General features: G+C 37.7%; 1 protein-coding gene across 1 annotated transcript in view; it reads right to left on the bottom strand.

The window, feature by feature from the left end:
* The window catches only part of MAST4 (microtubule associated serine/threonine kinase family member 4), a gene marked incomplete at its 5' end in the record, with an annotated part of 455,430 nt that overhangs the window by 206,560 nt on the left and 232,156 nt on the right, over positions 1-16,714 (bottom strand). Inside the window, one exon of the mRNA XM_084627959.1 lies at positions 5,385-5,416. Coding sequence (XP_084484085.1) covers positions 5,385-5,416 — 32 coding nt within the window. The remainder of the gene's footprint in view (positions 1-5,384; positions 5,417-16,714) is intronic.

Genomic DNA, 16,714 nt, shown 5'->3' with positions numbered 1-16,714 from the left:
AAGTAAATAACTTTTCCTTATTCACTTTCTCCACACCACTCATGATTTTATATACCTCTATCATATCCTCCCTTCAGTCTCCTCTTTTCCAAGCTGAAAAGTCCTAACCTCTTTAATCTCTCCTCATATGGGACCCGTACCAAACCCCTAATCATTTTAGTTGCCCTTTTCTGAACCTTTTCTAATGCCAGTATATCTTTTTTTGAGATGAGGGGACCATATCTGTATGCAGTATTCAAGATGTGGGCATACCATGGATTTATATAAGGGCAATAAGATATTCTCCATCTTATTCTCTATCCCTTTTTTTTTAATGATTACTAACATCCTGTTTGCCTTCTTGTCTGCTGCTGCACTCTGAGTGAGTGTCTTCAGAGAACTATCCACGATGACTCCAAGATCTTTCTCCTGATTAGTTGTAGCTAAATTAGTCCCCATCATATCGTATGTATAGTTGGGGTACTTTTTTCCAAAGTGCATTACTTTACATTTATCCAAATTTAATTTCATTTGCCATTTTGTTGCCCAATCACTTAGTTTGGTGAGATCTTTTTGAAGTTCTTCACAGTCTGCTCTGGTCTTAACTATCTTGAGCAGTTTAGTATCATCTGCAAACTTTGCCACCTCACTGTTCACCTCTTTCTCCAGATCATTTATGAATAAGTTGAATAGGATTGGTCCTAGGACTGACCCTTGGGGAACACCACTAGTTACCCTTCTCCATTCTGAAAATTTACTATTTATTCCTACCCTCTGTTCCCTGTCTTTTAACCAAGTCTCAATCCATGAAACGAGCTTCCCTCTTACCCCATGACAACTTAATTTACTTAAGAGCCTTTGGTAAGGGACCTTGTCAAAGGCTTTCTGGAAATCTAAATACACTATATCCACTGGATCCCCCTTGTCCACATGTTTGTTGACCCCCTCAAAGAACTCTAATAGATTAGTAAGACATGATCTTCCTTGACAGAAACCTTGTTGACTTTTGCGCAACAATTTATGTTCTTCGATGTGGCTGACAATTTTATTCTTTACTATTGTTTCAGCTAATTTGCCCGGTACTGACGTTAGACTTTCCGGTCTGTAATTGCCAGGATCACCTCTAGAGCCCTTCTTAAATATTGGCGTTACATTAGCTATCTTCCAGTCATTGGGTACAGAAGCTGATTTAAAGGACAGGTTACAAACCATTGTTAATAGTTCCGCACTTTCAGATTTGAGTTCTTTCAGAACTCTTCGGTGAGTGCCATCCGGTCCTGGTGACTTGTTACTATTAAGTTTCTCAATTAATTCCAAAACCACCTCTAGTGACACTTCAATCTGTGACAATTCCTCAGATTTGTCACCTACAAAAGATGGCTCAGGCTTGGGAATCTCTCTAACATCCTCAGCCGTGAAGACTGAAGCAAAGATTCATTTAGTTTCTCTGTGATGACTTTATCGTCCTTAAGTGCTCTTTTTGCATCTCGATCGTCCAGGGGCCCCACTGGTTGTTTAGCAGGCTTCCTGCTTCTGATGTACTTAAAAAACATTTTGTTATTACCTTTTGAGTTTTTGGCTAGCTGTTCTTCAAATTCCTTTTTGGCTTTTCTTATTACGTTTTTACATTTAATTTGGCAGTATTTATGCTCTTTTCTATTTACCTCACTAGGATTTGACTTCCACTTTTTAAAAAGATGCCTTTTTATCTCTTGCTGCTTCTTTTACATGGTTGTTAAGCCACGGTGGCTATTTTTTAGTTTTTTTACTGTGTTTTTTAATTTGGGGTATACATTTAAGTTGAGCCTCTATTATGGTGTCTTTGAGAACTGTCCATTCAGATTGCAGGGATTTCAATCTAGTCACTGTACCTTTTAATTTCTGTTTAACTAACCATAACTATAACTATATTATTACAAACTTGCCTTTACTGAATTTAAGAGATTCAATTATTTTAATACACATGACACTTGAAGAATGATAGCATATATGCTTATGTTTCAGTTGCTTATTTAATTCCATTAACTATTCAAGCTAATTATGGACATTTCTAGGAAGATCTTTGCTTTCTGTTAACCAGGGACAGGTCCACAGTGCCTAGGAAGATAACGCCTCCTTAGCCATAAAACATTGTTTATTACTGCAACAGGTATTTACAGACAATGGAATGCAGTTTTATAACTCTTATTTTTTAACATTCTATATTATTTTCTTTTGTAATATTTTTGAAATCACAATATTTTAGTTTCACAGATATTAATTACTTCTAACTCATGAAAAATTCTGTGGCCCCTCAAATGCTTAAGATGAATAACCTTCTTCTGAGATGTATATTTCTAATTTAGGTTTCAGAGTAGCAGCTGTGTTAGTCTGTATCCGCAAAAAGAAAAGGAGTACTTGTGGCACCTTAGAGACTAACAAATTTATTTGAGCATAAGCTTTCATGAGCTACAGCTCACTTCATCGGATGCATGTAGTGGAAAATACAGCGGGGAGATTTTATATACATAGAGAACATGAAACAATGGGTGTTCCTCTTAATGGTAATAGCCATTGTTTCATGTTCTCTATGTATATAAAATCTCCCTGCTGTATTTTCCACTAAATGCATCCGATGAAGTGAGCTGTACTTCACGAAAGCTTATGCTCAAATAAATTTGTTAGTCTCTAAGGTGCCACAAGTACTCCTTTTCTTTTTGCGGATACAGACTAACACGGCTGCTACTCTGAAATCTGTCAGCATGAGACGCTCTCATCAGTCCTAGCAAAGGGTACCTACCAACAGAGCTACCAAGTCCCTAAGGAAGGAACTGCAAGATTTCAGTCAGTCTCCATGGTGCTTCACGATCGTACTTCAGCTCTTTATCAAGTGCAATTTCCACATTTCAACTCTCTGTCTTGGCATTTGTGATGCAACAGATATGCTAAGCTGGGAACTTGTGATGACAGCCAGATGAATAAAGTTGGACAAAATATTAGAATCAAGGCTTAAATCATAGAAAGACTGGGTTTGAGGTTCAATATGCTTTTTGCACTCAGAGAGGGAGTGGATGAAGTTCAGTCAGTGGGGAAATTCCCATGCCTCACTGGGACATCTTTTCCTAGCCCCATAAACTACTGCACCTCCTGCAAAACCCCAGGACTCCCTTACTGTTACCATTTGCGGAAGTATCCTTGCCATCCACCCGCTGACTCCTCTCCCCATCCCTATCCTCTTCTTGCTGGATCCTTGGAGGGAAAAAGGAGACATCTCCCTCCAACACAAAGCCTGCTGGGGGAGGAGGAACCAACCCACCCTTTCCCTTGAAGCCACCCAGCCATAAAACCACTACTCATTGTGTGGCCTTGTGCAAATCACTTAACTTCTCTGCTATTGGTCCATCTTTGAGATGAGGATAAGAATACCGATGTATCCCCTCTGTCACAGCACTGTTGTGAGGATTAACTGGATTACTTTCAAAGCACTTTACGAAACAGGAGAGTTACTAAGTACGTATAAAATTGTAGTCTTCCTTGTTCAGCCACTCACAAGTGCAGTCACTGTGCAACATTTTTGGGCAAAGTCACAGAGCATCACCGCAGTGATGTTCTCAAAACAACAAGACCCGAAAAGGCAGCCTGGCATTGGGTATACAGACAGCAATATCAAATGAGACAACAGTATTGACAAGTGCCGGAAATAGAGCTCTCTACAGTCTGAAGCACTTACTGGTTTCTGTGGCCTGTCTTAGCCAACACGAGCTAAACAGAAGTTAAAAATATGAGTTCCGGCAAGGGTATCCATGTGACCAGTATCTTGAACTTCGAACCCTTTGATCCACGTCAACGCACTAAGTAGAAAAAATGAAATACTATCACTCCAGCTCCCCAGAGTCATTTCTGAAAATCCCATAAGGAGACACATTGTTTTGTGAGCAAAACAAACGAAAGTGTTGAATGTTCAGCATGTGACCAGTTAGAATAGCGACCTAAAGCCACACGCAAGGCATGTTATAATGCCAAAGGGAGTAAAACGTTTAGCACTTAGCATCTATTTTCATGTAATATTTCAAGAAGAGAATGGACCCAGACTGTTGGCCACTTGACAGCTGCAGTTGTTTAGATCTAGTTAGTGACTTCACACTTAACAGATAGCGCTTTGCATGCTCTGGCTTGGGACCCATGCAAGCTCTTCAATAGGTCCAAAACATACATAGCCAGAAGAAATGTCATAGCAACCTGGGGTTTTGAAATACCTAGACCATCTGGATTCACTGGTTCTAATCTTAGATTCAGTCCATCTTCTGAGGTAAACACATGTTTTCCAGAAATTTAGCATGTATGGGTCAGAAAAAATCTGTAAAATCCTAAAACGTCTCCGCTCTGCATCACTTTCATAAACAATGTATTTGTTCTTGGCCAATATTTTCCTACCTACATTATTAAGCAGCATGTTATAGATCAGTGCAACCACTCGTATGCCAAAAGTAGTAGCATTCTGATGGTGCTGTATGTTTATATAAAACTTGGGACCTCCAGGATAAAGATTCTATATACAGTATTCGTATTCTTCTCAGCTAAGATCTCTCCTTTGTTAGATTTTGCTCAGAGTCATGAGATTATGAAATCAGTCTTAAATACAACATTTCTAGGTTGCCTCTATATATGGAACAGCTGTTAGTAAAGTACTCAAATACTATTAAATTATAATCGACCAGTTGTGCGTTGTAGAGTATGTAATTCTGCACAGACATCCTAGAAGAGGAGATACAAAAGAAATGCAAATAAAACCACAACTTTTAAAATATAATAGTTCAAAATGTAGGAAAGATAAAGTCAAGGGACATAAATCTGAAAAGTGCAAGTAGCCATAAAGTATCAGCATATTTGAATACCTTTTCATTAATGCATTAGCCCAATAATAATATATGCTAGGATGTGCACAATCTGTACTTCCTCTGGTTAAAATACTACATACACACAATTACATACATTTACCCAAATTGTTCAGTTTTTTATTTCTATTTTCTCTATATCAGCAATATCAGGTTACGTCAATTTAGGTTGCACTGTTCATGAGAAAAGCAAATATTTGCTTGGTTACAACAACAAAAATCTGAATTAAAATAATGTAACATAACATAAGGAACACTTATTTTATTAATAACCTCAGCATAAACCTTCAAAGTCTTTCACAATAGCCTCTTTCATAACAGGCCACACCAGTATAAATCTTCAGAACACAGCATATCGACCCATGGGTATTCATTTATAATCTCAATTTTCTGTGTGTGTATTGTAAGGCCAATCAACTGCCACATTTAACCTTCATTCCATCTCCCACTGAAAAAAGAATAGACATATCGAAGAACTGTCAAACCACATACTGTGCAGTGAGCACAATGGAAGGAACTTTAGCTACTTACAAACTTCCTCTTCTTGGAAGACTCAGCTCCTTCTGTAAAATGAAAAAAGATCACATTACATTTGAAATCAAAATAATGCAGTTGGAAATATCCATTTTTTAAAATTAAGTTCCATAATTCTTCAATCTCAACAATACTGTACACAGACAACGCAGATATGTTTTGAATATAATAAAGGATTATACAAATTTTGTATAAATCTTCTTTCATGGTCTGCTTCATACTGTTATTTCAAACTCTGATTTTCTTTAGGTTTATCTTTGGGAATGTTCAATAGAATCTGTGACAGAAATGTTCTCAGATCATATTTCAAACAGAATAACCTAACAGCCAGATTCACTGGGGATTTTTAAAGAAAGTAAAATTAGCAAGGGCCCAGTTCTGCTATATGCTAATCTTCCGTAACACCTACTGTGTGCAAAAATAGTTGAGGATATTCAGCACCTGACAAGGTCAGGCTCCAAGGAATCAGTCACAAATATCAAGGATCTTACATCACAACATGGACATTGTTCATTTATTTTGACAAGCATAGCTTGACCGGTTACACTACTTCATTATATGCTCATACAATGTTCTGGAGTACATCATTTTATGAAGTCTTAATACAAAGCACCACAATACACTTTTTTTTTTTTTTAACACAAAACTTTTGCTGAGAAGTAGGGTGAAACTGCCATTAGGCGAGAATTGTTCTGATTGTGTATTAGCTATATGAGAATTAGTGAGAAGTTACTATATTTTCAATATAGCTGATATATTTTCAATTAGTATTTCGGATAGAAGACAGCTAGAAGACCCACCAAGTTCTGTCCATCTAAACGATGCATGATATATGCCTAGAAGTGGGATAGCTAATATCAGATAAATTATGTAATTTCCATTTTCTGCTTTCCAATTTCCAAGCCCCACCACACACACCCATATCTTGTTACACTTTGGTACCCCTCATTCACCTCCCTCTATTTCTGCCATTCCAATTATTTTCTCAAAACTACATTCGTGAAGTCTTCTTTGTAATCTTGTTCAGATGGGAATACAGCCTGCATTTAAATGAATGGGCACTCATCTGACCTATGAGATACACAGTACTAGATGTTCTCTAGGCAGATACTTTGATTTCAAAGACAACAGAACAGAACAGAAGATCTGGCTGTGTTACTGGGTTGTGAAGGCCTGTGAGGTGAATATTTTTAATCACCCTGGTTTAGAATAATTTTATACGTGTATCTCCTATTTAATCACACCTAGCATACTGTTTTTACACATCTAATGGATGTATAGTTAATTTACATTACCAAACCAAACTAGCTAGAAGGTGAGATGTTAGAATTTTCTCTTTTAAAAAAGCATCAGAAAAATAAGATTCTACACAGTGCATAAAATGCATGTGCACCCTCTGACTAGATAATGCATATGAACGTGTTAAAAAAAAATAAATGGATAAAAATGGCTCACTCAGTCACCCTAGAAAGGACCACGAAGAAATGAATACTTCTATATTCTTTGCAGACTTTAGATGGTGTACAGTGAATAAGGCAGGGGCCACTAAAATATCAAACTGTTTCATTTCTGAGCACCATCCATCTTGTGCAGTAAATGAGGCAGGGGACCTGTGGACATAATGTAATTAAGAGTCATAATGCATATGCTCAAAAAGGCAGAATATTAAGGGCTATTCACATTTTGTGAGCAAAGATCGCATTTATATCTTGTCAAGGGTCCAGAAACTGCTTCTAATTTAACACACTCTTAACAAGTATACCAAATCAATCCCTTATACTTGGATCTTTCTTGGTAGATGAACAGATTTTTTTCCCCGAGTTTGTCATTATTAGTAACAAAATTGCAGGTGATCAGTGTTGTATGCAGGTACAGCTGCATTTGGTCCTTTGGCTGTGCTTTGGGCACTCCTGCTATACTGCCTTGTAATTACTGGAGAAGCTCCATGTCAGATAAATCACTAAGGATAACTAGTAGAGGGTAAAGATGTACTAAAAGATGTTGGCAGCTTTTACAAAGTAAATTTCACACCCAAGTTATTTTTACGCACACAGATCTCATTTGAAGCAAAGCAGCGCAAATATCACTTTTTAAGCATGATTTTAAAATAAAAAAGCATGGCAACACCAATAAGCAGCTAACCAAAAATAAATGAATAAATAAAACAAACTTCCTTTTTAGACAATGTCTGTATCGTCACATTTTCCCTATATACCATAGTGTTGACATCCAAATGCCAGGTCAGTTCTCTCACATTTATCACAGGCTTGAGTACCTCCAAAATAGAAAACTTCACTGCAAGTCATCAACCAATTTATGGTTTGCACTATCACTAAGTACATGAAAGGCTCGCAGTTTATAGCTCTTAGACATGTCTCACATCACTTGTGGCTTTTCTACATTAGGGATTTTTGCATCAGGATACAAAATTCCTTAATCAATGTATTAGCATAGACCGTCTTACTCCAGGTAAATTTCTGCAGTTCAATCCTTCCTCTACCCCGGTGCAGTACATTGTTTACACTGGTGTAGATACATCCCAGGGAAAATATCCCTAATGTAGACATGCCCTTATTCTAAGACTTAGGAAAAGGGGCATTTTGTTCCTATGCATCTGAAAAGCTGTTATTTCACAAACTGAAGAGACTAAGTATGACTGAATTATACAGCTTTTAGTATATAGTGGGGAAAAAAGCTTAACAAGGCATACTGGAAACATGCTAATCTTTAACTTTGGAACTGTGGGTTCGAATCTCAGTTGCATTAAAAAGGCCATAAAGTTGGCTTATGATTCCCAGGCACTAAAAATTGTTGTTTAAGAGAGGATCTTCATTAGTGTAAAATCAAGGGCCAGGTTTTCATGGGTGGGTGTTCCAGTTCAGATGAGCTGTGCCCAGTGCAGGACTCGGGGATGCAGGTTGCACAAAGGTGGCTTCAAGCCAAACTTTGAGTCTCTATGGTCCTGAGTTCAAACACCTCCGGGACAAATCAACACAAAAGCTCTACTTCACGATGGGTGCCTATGGCCCGAAAAAACATTCCAGCAGTCAAGGATCACCAAGAAGTAGAAATATAGGGCAGAAGGGATCTTGACAGGTAATCTAGTTCATCCCTCTGTGCTGAGGCAGGATTAAATATACCTAGACCATCCCTGAGAGATGTTTGTCAGGGGTGGTCTAGGTTTAGAGATAGATGACCTCACTATATATCTTTGTTTTCTCTTTAAGCTGGCATTAAGGTTGCTTTACGCCACTTCACAAACAAGAGAATCTTGTCCCAACTATGTAATGTCCTTTCTGCCTTAAGTCTGTTGTCTGCAAACCTACAAATATATTAAGTTGGGTCTCAGGTTTGGGAGATACGTACAAGCCTTTGCTAAATTACATTGAAGTTACAATAAGGACTGTGTGTACATGATTTAATTAAGCTAATCATTAGTCAGTGAACTGTCACAATACAGTGAGCATTTTATTTTTAGTAACATGTCTTCAAAACCACAGAAGCTTTTTGGGGTTTATAACTTACAAAATATTCAGAAATTCAGTACGTGCCGCAGTCCTTCAGGTCTTACGAAATTTAGGTCAGCCAGTACAATTTTAATTCACACAGCAGCCTGTCGGTGTCCAGTCTTTTAAAGCCCATTGATAAATAAGGCGTATCAACTCTACTATTAACTATGTTTCCATTTAGTAGGGGAAAGACTTTGACCTACAACAGAGTTTTTAAATAAAAAGGATATACACCACAGCTGTGACCCAGAAAACACAGCAATTCTTTCAGTTCTTCTACCCATTACCAGTAAATTACAGTAAATTCAAATATTGATCTACACACCCCTATATGGAAGGGAAAAGGTGCCATCGACTTTTATTGCATGTTGCTGAGTCCCATTCTCAGGAATCAATAAAACCTACAGTGTTCATAAGCTGCTAAAGAGTGAGCGAATGTTGTGGATACTGGGTACCTTTTAGAACCACAGTAAAATCAGCTTCATCTTTCAATAGTTGCAAGGTTTTCATATATTCAGAAGCCTGATCTTAAGAGATTTTTCAGCTGTCCATAAAAAGCTTCATAAAGGAAATCTTTCAAGTAAATATCAACAATTCACTATTTTTTAAAAAACATGAAGAAATAACATGAGAAAAAACAATACTGCTATTTACCGTCTATAATTTGCTGCCTTAGATCTGAAGGTCTCCAGCTTCTTGCATCTCATTAAGATATGGTCATTCGGTTAGTTGGTGACTTTGTTTAATGTGTGTGTACACACAGAGTACACCAAAAGGCACCTGGTTACAAGCAGTTTCATTACATAATTATTCTGCAACTTAAATACCAACCGCTTCCATGGCTTACATATAAAAAATAATAATCTTATGTTTACCATTTTTCCTTTTCACCTATAGGTAGCACCAACAATTTTCCATGGTGAGTCCTCCTGAAAAAGGTGCCAGGGCATTTAAACATCTAAACTGAGCCCTTGAATTTATAAACAATATTACATTATGTTTCAACTTTCTCCTCTCACCTAATGCTAAGAAATCAATGCAACCAGTGAATCAACTTCAATGTACATCAATAGGGGTCTACTGCAGATTTCAGTAGGATGCATATAAATTGAAGGAAAGAGCCACTTAAACTCAGATTTAACCTGAAGAAGCCTCTTGGGTTATCTAGGCTGACGTCAGGCACTTGACAATACAATTCATTTTTGTTTTTTAAACTAACCTCCCCACAGTTATTTTGCTATAGTGACTGCTGACAGTCTTTTTCAGGGCAGAAATCTATCAGTGGATCAACTCCAGGGGTATTGAAATGTGCTGTGAAGGGAATACCCAGAAGTCTGCTTAAACCTTGACATTATCATCAATGTACAGGCAAATTAAGTGGATGGGGAGGACACTTTAAAGAAAACATATATAAAAAAACACAATATAGAATGAAAAAAAATCAGTGGCTCTGTCACACACAACATGGAACTGATTTAAACAGTCATTAAGTGTTCTACCATAGATTAACAAGATACTGTGGCAATATTAAGATTTATAATAGACTAATCAAATTATGTAAAGAGTTGACAGTTAGATTTGTTTTACTTTGCCTACCATATGTTTACAAAGTTTCTTAGTGTTTGAATCCCTATGGAGCAAGAGGATTCTGTATTTTGGAATAATGCTTTGCGCAAGCAGAAAAGGTCTGGTCTAGTAGTAGATACACTATATGTTGTCTCACATCTCTCCAGCGGCCAGTTTGTTGTAAGATTCAGCAACAAGAAGAGCACTGAATTTACCTGTTATGAATTATATTGCCTAAAAGATGTCCCTAAAAATGGATTTTCATTGTTAAAGTCATGGGAGCAAATGCACAGAAGATGAAGAAAAGAGCAGGTCGTGTTCTGTAGCCAGACCAAATACTTCTTTAGATTTCAACCTAACGTTGGCTAAAGTGAGCTGTAGCTCACAAAAGCTTATGCTCAAATAAATTGGTTAGTCTCTAAGGTGCCACAAGCACTCCTTTTCTTTTTGCCAATACAGACTAACACGGCTGCTACTCTGGAAGCTCTTAATTGTTCAGACAGCAGCAGCAGCAATTTAAAAACGCTGCTGGCCATAGATATGCTCTGCTGTTTAAAAGAAGAATACCGCTGGAATTAGTTGTTTCCTCCATTTTTAGAGACTAAGTACAACCACTACCTTGGAAGGATAAAAGGTTGACCCTGCTAGGATTCAAACCTGTGCTTTCAGCGAGTCCTGGTGTGCTGGTATTTGGCATTTGGAAGCCAAAACACCCACATTCCAAGACTCAGGGCACCATTTACTTTGTACAAGTGTGCAAACTTAAACTGCCTTTTTTTTTTTTTTAATAAAATTTATTCCATGTTAGATACATGGGTATTTTAAACCTAGTGTAAGCACACTTTTGAGGGCAAGTATCCAATTCATACCCATGGAAGAAATTAATATTGAAATATTGAATGAAACTGAAAGTAATTGGTACAATTCTCAATGATTTTATCTATAAACCATTTCTCAGTTGCCCAGTAGATACATTACTAACTAACTTCATACTCCATCCTAAGTTCACAGTTGATAGCAGCCTATGCTATCCAAACTCTACTACTTTATGAGTACAGTTAAGTGCTGGTTACTTGAATAGTGACTACTGATATTAATAAAATATAAAAGCCTTTCCAACTCTAAAGAATAGCCCCATCAAAAAATAGTATTTTCATACCAACATGAATACAGTATATCCTGATGTGTACTCTAGACACTTTATAGCCATTTTGTCTTTTTGTTTTTTAAAAGACCTCTTAGGAAAATGCAGGAGAAAATAATTACTATGACCAGGAATAATAGTTAGATTTGATGCCTACTATGCTGCATTCTATATTTTCTCAGTGTGACTTTTATCAATAAATAACCGTGTTTCTTTAACTAAAAAGTGTGGAAAATTCTGATTGAATTTTCCACTTCAAAGTACACAAAATCATTTCATCTAACACGCTGTGTTAGAAAATCCATGCTCCATTCTGACCTCCTGTTGCACAGTCTATTTCACCCATTGGCAATGTACCATATCACTGCATGACCGGTAGAGCAGAGTAAACACATTGTCTGAGAAATGTTTGAAAACACCAATCTCACATAGATTCCAGCTACTACCAAACTCAAACAAACATTCTCATCCTTATAATTTAAGAGCACTATAGTTCACTCGGAAAAATTCATGCAAGACATAAAATCCCAGCTGCTTGTACAACTGTGCAGCTGAACAAACATAGGAACACTAGTATTGTTTTTCAGTGCTTTAGGTTTGGAAAAAAACTTCCATCAACTTTCAGATAAATACCTGGTTTTTCTGGGCTTTTCGTATGAAGGAGGGGATGATGGAGGAACACATAAGGACAAACTCATATGGGCATTTCCAAATGCACCATACATTTCCCATTAAAACACAGCTGTGCAAGCTCCCGGTAACAGCTTTCTCACTCTCCACTGCCAAGCATGTGGAAACATTGCAGCTCAGGTTCCTCTCTCTCACCCATATCTATTCTTTTTCACCCTACCCCCAGCCCATTTTCCACACTTGCTGGTGGATGGAAACTAGACACCTTAGCACTGCCTAACCCACACCTGGGTGAGCAAGTGGTTTCTATTTCATTTGTTGTACATACAGCTGGGTTGCTCCAGGGGCCCCACCGGATGCTACCAGCCACGTTTATCAGCTCCCCAGCAACAGTGGGGGTTTTCTATAGTGATGAAGACGACATAGCAAACCCCCACTCCTGCCAATCTGTATCTTCTTTCTGCTGCTTTTACACACCTGGTTAAATGTAACCTTAGCTCTGAATATCCTGGTTCTTATTTAAAATACTTTTTGAACTACAAAGGTTCCTTGAAGAGATTCTTCCCCTTAACAGGCAGAACTGCACATCATAAACATTAGTCCTTTGCCATGAATACATGTCTGTAATGTATTTAAGATAGTCTACCACAGTACTAGCTGACCAACCAGATAGTCTAGCCTCTCTCATTATTATGGTATGATCACATTAGTAATTTACGCATCTGCAGCCTTAGCTTTACCATTTTTCACTTAAGACCTTAGGATCTCAGTTCAGGTCCCAACAGCTGGTGATATTAGAACGTAAGAATGGCCATACTGGGTCCAACTATCCCAGTATCCTGTCTTCCAACAATGGCCAATGCCACGTGCTCCAGAGGGAATTAACAGAACCAGTAATCATCAAGTGATCCATCCCTGTCGCCCATAACCAGCTTCTGGTAAACAGAAGCTAGGGACGCCATCCCTGCCCATCCGAGCTAATAGCCATTGATGGTCCTATCCTCCATGAATATATCTAGTTCTTTTTTGAACCCTGTTATAGTCTTGGCCTTCACAACATCCTCTGGCAAGGAGTTCCACAGGTTGACTGTGCGTTGTGTAGAAAAAATACTTCCTTTTGTTCGTTTTAAACCTGCTGCCTATTAATTTCATTTGGTGGCCCCTAATTCTTGTGTTATGAGAAGGAGTAAATAACTCTTTCTTACTTACTTTCTCCACATCAGTCATGATTTTATAGACCTCCATCATATTTCCCCCCTTAGTCATCTCTTTTCCAAGCTGAAAAGTCCCAGACTTATTAATCTCTCCTCATACGGCAGCCGTTTCATACCCCTAATCATTTTTGTTGCCCTTTTCTGAACCTTTTCTAAGTCCAATATATCTTTTTTGAGATGGGGCGACCACATCTGCACGCAGTATTCAAGATGTGGGTGTACCAAGTATTTATAAATAGGCAATATGATATTTTCTGTCTTATTATCTCTCTCTTTCTTAATGATTCCCAACATTCTGTTAGCTTTTTTTGACTGCTGCTGCACATGGAGTGGATGTTTTCAGAGAACTATCCACAATGACTCCAAGATCTCTTTCTTGAGTGGTCACAGCTAATTTAGACCCCATCATTTTATATATATAGTTCATACATATAAACATTAGACTGTTTTCTAATGTGCATTACTTTGCATTTATCAACATTGAATTTTACATGACATTTCATTGCCCAGTCAACCAGTTTTGAGAGTTCCTTTTGTAGCTCTTTGCAGTCTGCCTGGGACTTAACTATCTTGAGTAGTTTTGTATCATCCGCAAATTTTGCCACCTCACTGTTTACCCCTTTTTCCATCATTTATGAATATGTTGAATAGGACTGGTCCCATTACAGACCCCGGCGGATACCACTATTTACACCGCTCTCCATTCTGAAAACTGACCATTTATTCCTACCCTTTGTTCCCCATCTTTTAACCAGTTATCAATCCATGAGAGAACCTTCTCTCTTATCCCATGACAGCTTACTTTGCTTAAGAGCCTTTGGTGACGGACCTTGTCAAAGGCTTTCTGAAAATCTAAATATACTATATCCACTGGATCCCCCTTTGTCCACATGCTTGTTGATCCCCTCAAAGAATTCTAGCAGATTGGTGAGGCATGATTTTCCTTTACAAAAAACATGTTGACTCTTTCCCTATAGATTATGTTCATCTATGTGTCTGAAAATTTTGTTCTTTACAACAGTTTCAACCACTTTGCCCAGTTTTGAAGTCAGGCTTACCATAATTGCCGGGAACACCTCTGGAGTCCATTTTAAAAATTGGCGTCACATTAGCTATCCTCCCATCATTTAAATCAGTTTCTGTACCAAATGATAGGTTACAGGCAACAGTGTTTCTTTTATTATTGAACAATATATGTTTAACATCTCAAAGTTACTAGCACTTATTCTTGGGATAGCTAGAAATGAAAACACAATCCTAAAATATTTTCACTAGCTTGAAAAGTAGAACATATGCTTTGTGGATACTGTAGCTCCAAGGCCGATTTCATCAGCAGAGGAGTCTATTTCCAGTCATAGAAACTATTGAAAATTATAGAAGAGATTCAGTGGATATTACTGCATCCTGTAACTAACTGTTACGGCATTCAGTCTTGAATTAGGATTAAGAAGGATTTTTTAAAAGTCAATATCTTTGTTGCAATATTCTCTCCCTACATTCAGTTTGAAGATTGTGTTATTTAGCACACTGTACTATCAATATTTTCTCCAGGCTGACAAAATTTCAGAGCAATCCTCAGGAACTTACTAATGCTCCCAATTTATACTGGCAGCTCATCTGGAATAAACCTTTATTACCATTACGTATTGAAACACCTCAAGATTTTGAAACTAATCTTCTGAACACTTTCTCTTGTCCCTCTCCCACCTCCTCACCCCACATGCTCCCACATCAAATTGATTTTTATTTGGATGGTTGCCTTTGCCATCTTCACATATAACAATTTCATTGTGTCCTTTAGATTATTATTCCTACAGCATATTCTCCTTTACCATGGTTTACCCTTGTTCATTTCTTGCTCATATTTGCTATCTACTGAGAAATTTCAGTAAACAAAATCTCTGAGTACACTTCAAGTAAGTTTGGCTTCTAATTTTAGGCACTGTGCAGTTATGTAATAAGCAAGGCTGGTGAAAACTGATCAAAATTACTTTAATTTTTTAAATTATATTAACAATGTTTTAAAAAAATAAAATATTTCACTCAACATTTTTGTATCTAACACCAAACACATTATTTTTATATTTTTATGCATGAAACTCTGCCTCTTAGCATCTTTTGTGCATGAAACTCTGCCTCTTAGGATCTTTTGTGCTGTTATATGCAAAAAGTTCTAAATGCTGTAATATCTAATGCACTAATTTTTATTAATACCATATATAAGAAACTTGTGCAACTCAATTCAACACATTTAAGAGTACATATAATTTATGTTTCAATGATCTAAGTCACCAACCACAGAAATCTCGATGATACATGAATGACAAGCAGTATAATATTTGTACATAGTATCACTAAAACTATCTGCTACTGGATAGGAACTGTTGGAGTAGTGAGCCAACATATCACAATAAGAGGCCCTTAGCTTTGTGTAATGAAATCTGAAAAAAAAGAACAGGAAAATACCAAATAATTTTGAACTGAAAAAAAGAAAGAAATATGACAATAACTTGAGCCTGTAGGTACAAGGCAAAGGGAACAAAGGAGTTATCCAACGGTGACTACTATTGTTGTCATGGCTGCCATGGATCAGTTAGGTTCTAGGAAGAGGGAACAATCCTCATCTCCTCCATCCTTGGTCTTCTCTTCTCCCCACTATCCATTGATAGCCTCACCTGGTCATGTGGCTTTGCCTCCAATTCACTAATTACCCAAACTTTCCCTCTCTTTGGACGCTTTTTTGGGTCTCTGATCTCCCTTCCTGAATGGCCCAGTATAAACTCAAATATGGCTAAAACACTTTCTCCATAAATACTCTCTTCTTAGTCACCATTGGCTTCTCTATTATGCTTTGCAGATAGGGTTACTGGCTTAGTGGATGGGAAAAGCAGTAGACATGATTAAGTTTATGTTTTAGTCACAGGTATTTTTAGTAAAAGTCATGGACAGGTCACAAAGAGTAAACAAAAATTTGTGGAACAAGACCTTTCCATGACTTGTCCCTCTTCTGAGGGGGTCGGAGGCACCCATCTGCCACTCTGACATGGCATCCTGGGAGGTATGCTGCCTGCCAGGGGCCCGTATCCAAGACGTTACGGAGTGATTGCTGAGGATCATCCGGCCCTCTGACTACTACCCCATGCTAGTACCCATCCATGTGGGTACAAATGATACTGTGAAGTATGACCCTCAGCAGATCAGAAGTGACTACAGGGCTCTGAGAGTTAGGGAGAAGGAGTTGGGAGCACAGGTGGTATTCTCTTC

This window comes from Lepidochelys olivacea (genome assembly GCF_965140295.1).
Source record: "Lepidochelys olivacea isolate rLepOli2 genome assembly, chromosome: 5".
NCBI lineage: Eukaryota > Metazoa > Chordata > Testudines > Cheloniidae > Lepidochelys > Lepidochelys olivacea.
Note: the sequence above shows the minus strand (reverse complement) of the source record. Positions and strands in the feature narration are given on the sequence as shown.